General features: G+C 35.9%; 1 protein-coding gene across 4 annotated transcripts in view; it reads right to left on the bottom strand.

Moving 5' to 3' along the window:
* The window catches only part of ATP6V1H (ATPase H+ transporting V1 subunit H), a 117,221-nt gene that overhangs the window by 88,983 nt on the left and 15,085 nt on the right, over positions 1–13,153 (bottom strand). For 3 of the 4 annotated variants that reach the window (XM_087420568.1, XM_087420570.1, XM_087420569.1), the window contains exons 6-7: positions 11,494–11,598; positions 8,346–8,399 (exon numbers count right to left, since the gene is read on the bottom strand). In XM_087420568.1, the coding sequence (XP_087276694.1) occupies positions 8,346–8,399; positions 11,494–11,598 (159 nt within the window). The remainder of the gene's footprint in view (positions 1–8,345; positions 8,400–11,493; positions 11,599–13,153) is intronic. The other variant, XM_087420571.1, reaches the window with a different exon arrangement.

The raw sequence follows: 13,153 nt of genomic DNA, 5'->3' as shown, positions 1-13,153 counted from the left end.
AGAAAGAAAAAAAGAAGAGAATCATGGATGTAATATAAATTCATAACACCTAATATACACGATGCTACTAAGCTCTACATTTTAATTCAAACAAAATTTCTTAAAACCTAACACTTCGAAGAAATTCCAGGCACTCAAATACAAAACACCATGATACACGTACATCTGGTGGAATAATCAAAAGTTATCAAGAAAAGGTTATCCTATATTTTACCTAGAAAGTAGTGAACATAGTTGCCCAAAAGCACAATATATCCAGTAACATAATTTACCTGAAAACTCAAAACATTGGCAGAAATTAATGACAAAAAAATAGTGAATTTCCAGCTCTAAAACAATCTTCCATAATGGGAAAAAAATGCGTATTTTTCCAACTAAGTCAGCAGATAATAATCTGAATTTTACGTGAGACGCTTTGGACATATTTATGATAAAATATCCAATCAGCACAGAACAGCATAAAACGAAGTCCTTCTCATCACCCCTCAGTACCACTCCTAAGGCACAACCACTATTAGTAGATTTCTGTGTTAACATTGCAGAGATTTTCTATGCATTATATGTCTTTTTAAAAAAAATACAAATAAGATTATACTATAACTTTCATTCGTAACTTTTTTTAATTTAATAAATCTTATACATAGAGATCTACTGCATTTTCAACAACTTAATTTAAATAAAGATTTTAAATCCATGGTGCTCTCAACTTTTAAGAATTATTCCTTAATTCAACAACATTTATTAGGTTGGTCATATTATCTGGTATGCAAAAGAGACTCCACTTTATTTTCAAACCTGGGGTACTTAGAGTCCAACCAAAGAGGAAGAAGCTCGTTTGTCCTTGCAGTACAGGGAACTGCTTGACAGCTAGCACCTTAAACTGCCTGCACTGTCAGAAACTATTCTCAGCTCTCAACTATTTCCCAAAAAGGTTATACAAATCTGGACTCAATATCATCAACAAATATTTATTGAGCGCCTACTATGTGCCAGACACGGTTCTTGCCGTGAGCATACAATCATGAACAAAACAGAGCTCAGTCCCTACTATCAGGGAGCTTAGTCTAATGGAAGAAGAGGAAAAGCATACACAAAGCAAGTAAATTATAGAGTATACCAGAGTCTGACAAGTTCAATGCTGTAAAAATAACTTAAGAAAGGGAAATAGGAAATGCAGAGAGGGAGACATAGGTGCTCTATCAAATAGGATCTTTGGGGAGGGCCTCACTGCTAAGGTGACAACTGACAAAACCCTGAGGAAGGAAACAAGTAAGCCATGCGGCAATGGAGGGGCAAGTGCTTGTGCTGCAGGACGGCAGATCGATTTAACAGATCAGATCATTCCAAAATACACAATAAGGTGCCCTGCACCTGCAAATACTACTCTCTTTCCCACGGCTGCTCTCTGCCACGTGACTCCCCCTCCCAATAGTCTTCAATGACTTCCCAGGGCCAACAAGAATTTTTAAATCCTAAGTGATCTCAAAGGCCCTGCATGCTCTGGGCCTGCTCATCTCATCTCTCCACTCTCCCCATGCCTGCATTCCTGCCTCTGCCCTGGTTCTCCACACACACTTCCCTCTACCTGAGGCACAGGCCACATCCCTCCGCTTCCTCAGGAAAGCCTGAACAAACTTGACCCCAGATGAGACCCTCCCCTTGTATACTCGCAGAGGACCTGTGCTTCTCTCTTACAAGCGTTGCCAAAAGTCTACTAAGATAATGGAAGTGTGTAATAACTTGTGGTAACGCTGTCCTCCCCCAACACGATGCAGCCCTGTGTGGGCAGGAGTCCTGCCGACCTTGGTCAGTGTAATGCTTTCAGCACCAGGCACTGTAGCTAGTAGGCACTCAGTAAATATTTCTTCAATGAATGAACAAAAAGGAAATACAAACAAACTTCATATCTTACACTAATTCCAAATGAATGAGGCTCCAGTAGATATGGTTCAATAATTAAAAGTTTGACCAAAATTTTTATACTAATAATACTCAATACTGCAGACATATATACAACATAGCACTATTATCTTATTTCTTTTTGAAGCCAAAACTAAATCTGTTTGGTAATTATGGATCTTACATAACTGTCTAGCATTTGTTTTAAATTTAAGTCATCTCAATTTGAGAACTAATACAAATTGCTAATCAATTTTGGCTGCACCTTATGTCATCCTATTTTACTAGAAAATATTCATGGTAAAAGAACTCATTTAGTCAGATAATAGTTTCCATTTAAATTGCTAAATTTATTTATCTAATGACAAAAAACTACCTATATTTGGACTGACAACAAAAATCTATACACACAAAAAAATGTTTTAGATACTCATTGTATTGTTTCCTGAATACTACTCGTTTAAATGTCATTTAACCGTAGTTCTTCTTTGATGTAAAGTTTTTCTATTTTTTCAATAATAAAAATGGATCTTTTAGATGAGGAACCCAAGGCTTAAAAAGGTGATATAATTTGTTGAAATTAAAATAGTGAGCTCATCTTGGATAGGCACCGGGAGTCCACTCTCTTCATGCTGAGCTCGAGTCTTTGTGTGCCCCCAGACATCCTGGGCTGAGAATCAGCCACAACACGAACTCTCACTGCAACAAACCTCAATGGTAGAGGACAACTATCTTTATGTCTCAACACATTTAAGAGAATATCATTTAGATAAATTTTCCAATGTTGCTGAAAATGCAAACTCTCCAACATTATGGTGGAATAATCAGATCACAGGGAAAATAGCAATGGATAGAATTCACTTTCCTGGTGAATATGGTCTCAGAGATCCATATTCTGCAGAATTACCAAGTAATTCAAGAACTGAGGAATTATAAAGTCGACAACAAACGATAAGCATAATAAGTCAGTGATATTGCACCAAAGTAAAACTAATGTTATAAAAATGTTTACAGACAAATTTTCAATATTTATCTCCATAATGCTGGAATTTAAGTACAAACTAAATGAGAAAGAGTAAAGAATATTCACCTAAATTTTGGAATCATGGGCACTTGAAAAAACAAGTTTGCACTGCAATTAAAAGCATCTGTCCCATGGCCAGTGAAAATGCACAGTACACAAGTATCAGGGAAGCACAAAGTTGAGCTTTTCAAATACATAATTGACTAAAATAAATTCCAGAAGCCAGTTTTACATGAAATGGAGGACTGGTGATTAGTAGTCCCAAAAGCATTTAAAGTTTCATGATTATCAGATGAATTTTTTCTTGTAGAACTAAAAAGTGAGTGTGCACGCATGTATGTGTGATTTTTGCTTCTATCATAGACGTTCACTTTAAAAATAACAGGACGATATCAAGTTATCATTAGAGAACTGGAACAACTGGAATTGTCATACTTTACTGATGGATATATAAATTGGATTAGAAAACTGACTGGCAATATCTAATAAAACTAAATTTACATATACCCTATAACCCAGCAATTCCATTCTAGAATTAAGTGCTCCGGACATAACGGATTACATCTAGCAAAAGACATGTACAAAAATGTTCACAGCAAGATTATTCACAATAGCCAAAAACTACAAGTAACCCAAATATCCACCAATAAGAGAATGGATAAAATTCATTTAATAGATTACTACATAGCAATAAAAAGAATGAACTACTGCTAAATGCGATATGAATGAATCTCATTGACAATACTGTGCAAGAGAATTCAGACACAAAAGAGTTCATACTGTATATGATTCCACTTACCTGGAGTTCAAGATCAGGCAAAACTAGTCTTTGGTAATAGATGTCATTAATGGTGGAAGGTGAGGTGAAGGAAAGTACTGAGTAGGAGGACACATGACCACAAATTCATTCAGCTGAACATTTAAAATCTGTGCATTTTACTTTATGTAAGTTATGACATAAAAAGAAAAAAAAGACTGAAGAAAGAAAAGGAGGAAAGGAAGGAGAGAGGTTTTTCCAATCAGAAGTTTTGCCAAATTATCTTTGGCAAATCACTTAAACTCTTCAAAACTTTCTCATCAATAAAGGAAAATACCAGCCCCACCACATTAAAAAAGAAAAAAAAAAAAAAACGGTACTCTAAACTCCAATCATAAAGCATAAACAATTGTAAGGTATACTATTACTATTATTATTATCTCATTTTCAGGAACTGAAATAAATATGGCCCAAGAACTCTCTTGAAGTGGGCTTATTAAAAGAGATCCTCTAGTCAATACTCATAAAAATACCTAGATTAAATTAATACCTAAATTAACCTAAGATAATTTAGTCTTAGACTGAAGTCTTACCAAAAAAGTAATTTTACTATTAATTTACAAATTTATAAATCTCCTTCCAGTATTCCTTTCAATCTAATTTGCTTAGTCATATAATTCAATTACATGACTACTGGGAGTCTTTATTACAGAGGAACATTATTGCGGACTTGAGAAAATAAGATTTAGTTTATAAATTATTGCTTTGTATACAACTTCCAAGAACACATCTAATGCATAATATTAGGTTACCTTATTATTGTTATCAGTGCTATCCTTTGAAAATGATATGTAAAAGAAAGTCTTGTACTGAAATTTCTTATCATTTAATTTTCCTTTGCATTGCCAGAATATACCTTCAGGCAATCCTTCCAAAAATCTCATGGGAAAAACAAAACTCATAGATTCTTATCTTTCCTCCTTCTCTTAATATTCATTCTGTGCATATATTTTTTTAATGATCCCCAATGTTTAAAATGTATTAATTTTGTGATAAAAAGATAAAAGGCAATTGAAGAATGAAAATCATCCAAGAATTGCTTCAGGTAAATAACAATGCTCTTGAAACTTGCACAAAGACACGTAATTGACTGAATTACTTTGGGTCCTCACAGACTTTCCAACTCAGCAGCTACAGCAGACTACATTTAAATAGCAGGCCTGAACTATATAAATTACTGACTCAGCCCAGTCATTTCTGCTACTTGAGCAGCACTTTTGATGTACTTATCGGCAAAGTAGTAAAGCACTAAATCATTAAAGTACTCCACCTCTTCTAGAAGACTGAAAAGTGCCACATAACCACAGCACTAAATTAAAAACAAAGCCAAAGCAGTAAAACTAACCTCATATTAACAAGGATATTAGAACCGCCACAGAAAATAATTTACAGAATTTGACAAAAAGCCAAAAAAAAAGTTAAGTTTTTTCCTTTCATTCTAAACTGCTAAAACATGGATGAATCCTGAAAACATTACGCTAAGTGAAAGAAGCCAGTCATAGATAAGTATGTATTATATGATTCATTCACACAAAACGGCCATAAGAGGCAAATCCAGAGACAGAAAGTAGATTAGTGGTTGCCAGAGGCTGGGAACAGGGAGCAGGGATGGGGAATGACTGTTAATGTGTAGAGGGTTTCTTTTTGAGGTGTTAAAAATGTTATGAAATTAGATTATGGTAATGGTTGCAGCTCTGTAAATATACTAAAATCTACTGAACTGCAAATGGATGGATTTTATGATATGTGAAATGTATTTTGATAAAGCTTTAAAAAAAAATTGAAAATTTACTTCCTCACTTGCACTTGCCACACTTTCAAGTGCTCAAAAGCCACATGTGGCTAGTGGACACCATAATGGACAGTGCAGAAATACAGAACATTTCCATCATCATGGAAAGCTCCACTGGACAGAACCGCTCCAGAACATTAAAAGGCAAGATAAAATAAGCAATAGGAGAGCCTAGCAACTTAATCAAGTTACTTATTGTCAGTGTAACAATGTTCATCTAGCAATAACTAACGCTAGACTGGATCTACAACAAAAATAACCAGAGAACAGGCCACAGTCAAATGCAGGAGCTAGGAGTCACCTTGTTCCCCTACACACATGTATAAATGAAGCTGGGCAGAGGAAAAAGAAAACAAAGAAACAAACAAAAAATTCCCAGATTTTTTCTAAATCCTCCAAAGTTTGTGAGAGATCACAGTATTCGTTTTTGTCAGGGCATCAGCACAAAAATCAACTTCCAAGGCAGTGTGGCTTCCTCAGAAGAACAGAAGATTGATAATTCACATTCAAGAGCCAATAAAGAAATGAACAGACAGTTTAAGATAAGTATATATAATTTGATGTCGTTTATTATTTTCACATTTAGGCAAAGACAACACAATGCATTTTAAGGAAATTCCATTTGTGTAATGTCATTTAAATAAAAATGTTTGTAATGATCCACTCGTAACTTATTATGATGTTCCCATGGCCATTTTAAAAGTTAAGACTGTTGGATCATGTTTATTTCTCATTTTGCAGTGTAAAACTTTTGTTTTATACTGACATCAAGTGGCAATACCATGTAACGCAGTTTACCAAACTGCTTTTCTAAGCTCTCTGCAAACCTAAAGGGATTTTAAGATATAATATCAGTATTTTTAAAAGTCTGAGTAGGCTATGCACTTGGGGAATGCCTAAAGATTCCATTCCAGTTTAGCTGCCTCAAAAGTAATTCTCTTAGTAAGCAACTCGTTTCTTTGAGGTTTTTGCCACTCATTAGCTGTATGACCTCAGGCAAGCTGGCGTGCCTTTCTGCTCAGCCTCACTGCTCTTATTGCTAAAACAAGGCTTATAGTAGGACCAACGTCAAAGAGGGAATGTGAATATTCAAGCAGATATAAATGTAAAATGAGTAAAACAGTGCCAGGCACAGGGTAAGTGCTCAATAAATATGAGTCACCAATTCAGATTCCCCTATTAAAATACAAGTGTCAGAGGAAAGGCTAACAATCCTACTCTCAACTTACTGAAGTCTGCTTTCCAAGTTGTCAGCCATCTGAAAAAGTAAGAACCTTCAGGAAGAGACAGAGAGTACGTTCAGGTTTCAAGAGCATTAAAGGGAATAAGACTGGAAATCAAAGGTCATCCTTCTGTCACTCACAATTACCCCTGATGCTCATTCTGTTTTGAATGTGTGTGTATGAGTCTACCAGATAAACCACTTGGACTAACACACTGCCAATTTAATTAATCAGTTTTGTTTTTCCAATACACTGGACAGAAAAGGGCAGAATAAGAATGTCATATCACCAGAGCTTGCACCTCATTATGTAAGCTTTAATAAACAACCACTTAACTAAGTTTATAAGACATATGAGTCTGAAAGTACCTTTTAAAAAATCTACCAATAAGTCTAATATATGAACTAAACAATGTTTCAAAATTTCAAACTGGTAGAAATTCAAGTCATATAAAATAAAGATTCCCAATTTAAACATCTGCTTATGGCTGAATATCTAGACCCCTAACCCACCACCTCCTTCCCCTACCCGGTCCCAAGACTGCTCATGTAGTTCTACACCTTGTTCTGATTCCATTTCAGAAGGCCAATGGCTATTTTCTGGCCTAACACACTGTTTGTCAAGTCGTTCAACCCATGCCCCAAGAGAAGCCCCCCTCTTGGCTTTGAAAATGACCTCTCCTGCCATCTAGTCTCAGAGCATACATACAGGTATGTTCCACACAGATTACAGAAGTATCAGTAACTAATATGGACACTGAATGGCTTCTACAGAGCTTCATTTAGGTCTTTTATAGGCAGGTTGTAGACATTATCCTCTAAATATGCTTTCCAGTTTCCCAGAGATATTTCCAATAAATGAAGCTAGATGCACCTCACCCACATTTCTTTTTTTCCCCCTATCTTTCTCTCAACTGGCTTCAATCATGCCAACCCTTACTTGTCTAAACTTACTGCCAGTTCTTGAGCTATTTAACAAAGTTAAACCATTCCCAAATGGGCAAGATAACTCTAAGCAAGAAACCTGGAGCGACATGATTAGTTTTAACCTTTAACCTTTTAGCTCTACAAAAACGTGGTGAGAAACTGACCAAAAAGGGGTGGGGGGGTGTGGTTTCTGGCCACTACGTAGCCCCATATAAAGCCTTGAGCAACACAGCGCAAGCAATGAGTTTTAGTGCCATCAAGTAACTAAACTGTTTTCAACCGCCTGACACAGTGTTTGCGTATCTGTTAGACAGTTTATCAGGCAACTGAAGCTCAGAGAGCAACTTTATGATCATTTGCTCCAGTTGTACACCTAAATTCAGACTCTTGCTTTGATTCTCAGGTCTGAGATCAAGTGGCCTGAAAAGAAGAGCAACAGGGAAGAGTAAGGCTCATATCCGCCAACAGAAAAAGTGATCAGTACAGACCATAATGATTCATAAATAGTTTATACAAGACCGTTAACCTCACTGGAGGTGATATCAAACCCATGGATTTACACTTGGGGAACCAGTAAGCATCTTCAAAATTTTAAATGTCTATTACTCAAAATAACATATGCAGGGTGTTAGGAGGCCAGTGAATTAAGAAGGAATGTACTTACATCAGTTGAAGAGACTGTTCCTGTTTCAACAGCGACACCGCTACCACGTAGTTTCTATTACAAAATAAATAACTTATTACTTAGTTTTGTTTTTAACTTTATCCTAATTTATCAGTGTATGAAAGGGAGCTAAGCAAATTTTATAATTTTTTTCCTAATCCTACTTAATGGAATATCATCAACTAATAAAAAGCATAGGGATGATATGAAATATTCTAAATATCATTACACTCTCCCAGATATTACCTTAATAAATTATTTAAAATGGAACAATAATAAACTGAATACTAAGCTCCAGCTAAATTTCATAAGTGAAGCTGGTGCAAACATCCGAGTCTCAGGATTTACTTACTGCATTATTTCTCCAGTAAGATGACCGTCTTAAGCTGAACTATCTACACTATGTTCTGCACCAAAGCTTTCGAAATAGGTGCCTGATGACGGGAAGATACTACATGGAACTTAAAATCTGGTTATCCACAACAATGCTAACAAGTTATAACGACAATCAAAACCTCACGTTATATAGAAATGACCAAAGAAAATTTAAGGTAGAAAGTCAGAGGCTGAATACGCAAAAGCGATTATGAATTTCTGAAAGGAAATTTTTATTTTGTTTTTTCAATAACTATTATCTACTAAGTGTCAGGCACGAGCCCCATAACCCAAGTACAATGCTTTAACTATCAAAAAAGGCTCCTAAATGTCACTCTAAGTCAAAGAACAAAATATTCAAACTTGCAACTAATTTGGACTTTTGAAAGTTTATTTCTATTAGGATCATGAAACTGTGGTCCTTTTTCTGAGAGAGAAACCCTTATGACAGAGAAAAGGAGACCTTCCAGATATAGTGCTACCACATGACATTTAAGCAAAGTAGCAAATAAAATCCCAAATAATCCTAGGTTTCATTCTTTAACAAGAAGTCTGTAATTTTAATCCTGATAGAAGGCTGTGGAAGAAGCATCTGCCCACAGCTAGACAGATAGTGCAATCCAGAGCCTAGCAGAAGCAGTGAGCAGACTCAGAAGCAAAGCCAGACTGCCTTAGAAGAGAAATTCTGTGGCAGAAGGCCTTGTGAAGCAGAAATGCCATACCATAACTAAACAAAGCCAAAGACTCAGTGATCCAAAAGTGCACTAGAAAGATATAGAAAAGGTCTTTAAGAGCATTTGTCTAATACCAAGAAGCTCAATTCTAATGAAAACTGTTCTAGACCCTGAAATATTTGCTTCCACTACTGATGACAGAAATATTTCCCCCAATTGCTGGACGAGGTTACAACCATAGTCAATCACTCCAAAAGCAACAAATCACCTGTGAGGTACAACATAAAAGTTACTCCTATGAGGAAAAGTTTAACATGGAACAACCCAAAATGTTAGTGGCAAACTAAAGGTACACTATCTTTCCTACCAATTTTCATTATATGAAGCCAGCTACAATAAAGCCTCATTACCACTATACCACAAAGCTAACGCTAAAGCAGAACCGAGGAAGAACTCATTTCAAAACAGAAAACAAAAGGGGATGTTACCTATTTAACTAAGCATCTGATCCCAAATGGTATACATTTAGAAATTTAAAATCTCATCTTCACCCACCTATTTTTCATGTTCTAAATATTTTTTTTAAATACCTCACAAACAGTAAAATATGCAAATTTGTGGCTCTAGTAAAAATACTTTTAAAAACTAAGCCAAAAAGTGTTAAAATTTATGCTATTGACATAAAAAATACTTAAATTTTGTTCCAGACACACTAAAATATTCTTATCCAAATATAAAAGGCAATTTAGACTCCCCCCCACAAAGGCAGGCAATGATAAGACAAAAAATAAATCTAAGTAAAATGTCATGGTGCCTCTCTTATGCTTCAAATTAAAATCTACTAACATAATAAAGTCATCTGAAATCTAAATTACAACTTTCCAAAAATGTATTTCAAGCAGACATTTATTTGTAAGCTAACACTGATAACACAGTAACTACCAATATTACTTCTCCTGGTCTCATTCCTCCATGTCACCCATCCCCACAACAAAATCTCATTCTCTTCTACCTTTTCTTCCCCAGAATGCTCCTCCCCCACGCACCTTCATTTCACTCCTTTTCCGAAGATCATTCCCACCAAGTCTCCCCCTTAACCTAATACTTAGTCACTGGAAGCCTAAAAGAAAGAAACACTCCACTGAACCATCAGAAGTGTCCTGTCTTTTGCCATGTTCTAGGGAACGATGAAGACAAAAACAGAAAACTTGCCATCTTTCCAACCATTAAACCAGCAAGCTCTTTTCCTTCATGGAGAAGTAGAGCTAGAGAGGCCTGAAAGTGACCGAGACAACTATTAAGCAGGCTTCATATTTAACCTTAAGCCTAAATGTTCAATCCCACAATGATACAGTGAAATCCTAAGGAGCCACTACATGACAGTCACCTCACAGCTGGACTCACAGCTCCAGGCCTATCCAGGTGCGCCTAGAAGCCTGGTACAGACTGTTGGCCACAATTAGGATAAGCGGCTTGACTAATGATCTATAATGTGCTGTTTGCAGTTTGAAACTCCTCTGAGGGCACCCAGAGCCAATATGTTTACTGGTGTAAGTGGTTAGACAGCTTAGTTTGGTTATGTGACCAGAAGGGCATAAAAGATCCCACTAGAAACTTCTGGAGCTCCCAAAACCAAAATTTCTTGCACAAATCTTGGTGGTTCAGAGTGCCAAGGCAGACGTGGGAGCTGCACTGGGAAGTCTCTGAGCTCTGAAGCTTGCCTGCACTCTCTAACCTGCTGCACTGTTCCTGTTCCTTTCTCACAAGGCCTATGTGAGTCTGCTCTTTGGAGCGGTGTGGTTCCTTTCAGTTCTCCAACCTGTGTGATCTTGGCAGCCACCTGGAAGGAAGACACTCCCTGCCCACTGAAAAGCATGATTGGAAAATCCCAAGTGGCAGAAAGACAGAAAGGTTTGAGTCGAAGCCAGCCAAAGAGAGAAAAAGTGAAGCATACTAAGAGTAGTCTGGTTACTTATCAAGTTCAAAATGGCATTACTTTAATATAACTTTTTTTCTAATTTCACATAATTACCATAAATAGCTTAAGAGAACATGGCTGTTATACTCCTTTCAAAGATACTAAAAGAAATGTCTTTTACCTGTGAACTCAGCTGAGTTTTTATCCAATTGAAATAGTAATTTAAGTCACTGCCTTCCATCAATTCTTTTCCCCAAGCTGCTAACTTGGCAATAATTCTTGCTGCCTGAAAAATAAGAAAGACACCTGAATACCATATTGATTCCAAAAATCACATCACATACCTTAAAAGCCAAGACTCGTAACCATTTTACTACACGATTTTTTAACACTCAACTCCTCCAAAAATAATAGTTTGTATTTCATTTTTAAAGATATATTTTGAATACAGTCAAAATGTATTTTTAAATATTTCCATTAAAGTGAACCAAAATTAGTTGTGTTTTAAGAATTTCATGACATTCCCTGTATTATTCTGAGTTTCAAAAGTAAGATTGGGATTCACTATAAGACCAGCAAAAAACATAAGAATCCAAAAATCTTTCTTAGAGGCAGACTTTCACTTGCCAGAGTTCTGAGCAATCTCTAAATAAACTGCCAGCCACTACCTCGCTCATTCCAAGCCTCTTGTGAGTTCTCACACTTAAAAATCTGTATCTTGGTATAAAATATATCTTGGGTATTAAATAGCCATCTTTCTCAATATAGATACCCTTTTCTCCTCATTCAAAGATTTCTCAATTTTCTTCAAGCTATAAAACTAACATGAATTTTTTTTATTAAATAGGCAGTATAAGTATACATATATCAAATCATCACATTGTACACTTTAAATATCTTAGAATTTTATTTGTCAATTATACCTAATAAGTCTGGAAACATATATATACACACACAAAAAAATAGGCAGTATAAAATACTTCTGCACATACACACCCAATTTAATAAATATTCTTTCAGTACTTTCTGAAAGCAAGTCAGTGTTTCAAAACTCCAATTATTCAGCAATAATTAATCCGAGTAGAGGACGGAAGGCTGAGGTTAGCTAACCCCAAAATAATTCCTGTGCTGGTGGACCAATGTTTGTTCTTATACTTGGATACAGCTGAGCCAGGTGACAGAGGCACGCTTTCGAGGTCAGTATGTCAGGCACCCAAGTGTCATGGCATATTTGGAATTCTACACCACGGAGGGCTAAGAGAAGCACCATGACTCATTCACTGAGTTGTGACGTGTACGTTTTCTGTGCCTTTCTAAGTAAGTTTACAGATACATTATGCAGTTTAAACTGATCTAACCTCCACAAGATAGACAAATGACTTGAAAGGATTCCTATAAGGAAACCAGGGACTGAAAATACTATCAGCAGTGTAAGCACAGGCAAACTGGAACAGACACAGGAACAAGAGACTTGACGTTTCCACTCCCAGCATAAGCTCTTCATCAGCCATGGTAAACCAATGACGATCTGACCCTCAAAATTTGAAAGATTAACCAAAAGTAACTGAAATCATAAGGAAATTAAAACATGGATTTGGCTACACAATTAATAACGAGGAGGCTTACCCTAAATGCATATTTGGTCTTTAATATATTTGTCAGTTTTATTATAAAACCATCAAAATTAGGAAGATATCTAAACCATGTATTCAGACAGTGAAAACAAGCCTCTCCTATTTGAAAGAAGAAAATATATTACTGGTTTTTAAAAGAGTATTCCCATTAATATAGTTTATTTTATGAGCTCTTTTTAATTTCTCTTTTTATAAATGTTTTATAAT

This window comes from Ceratotherium simum, chromosome 31 (assembly GCF_057802395.1).
Source record: "Ceratotherium simum simum isolate JZ-2026a chromosome 31, ASM5780239v1, whole genome shotgun sequence".
Taxonomy (NCBI): Eukaryota; Metazoa; Chordata; class Mammalia; order Perissodactyla; family Rhinocerotidae; genus Ceratotherium; species Ceratotherium simum.
Note: the sequence above shows the minus strand (reverse complement) of the source record. Positions and strands in the feature narration are given on the sequence as shown.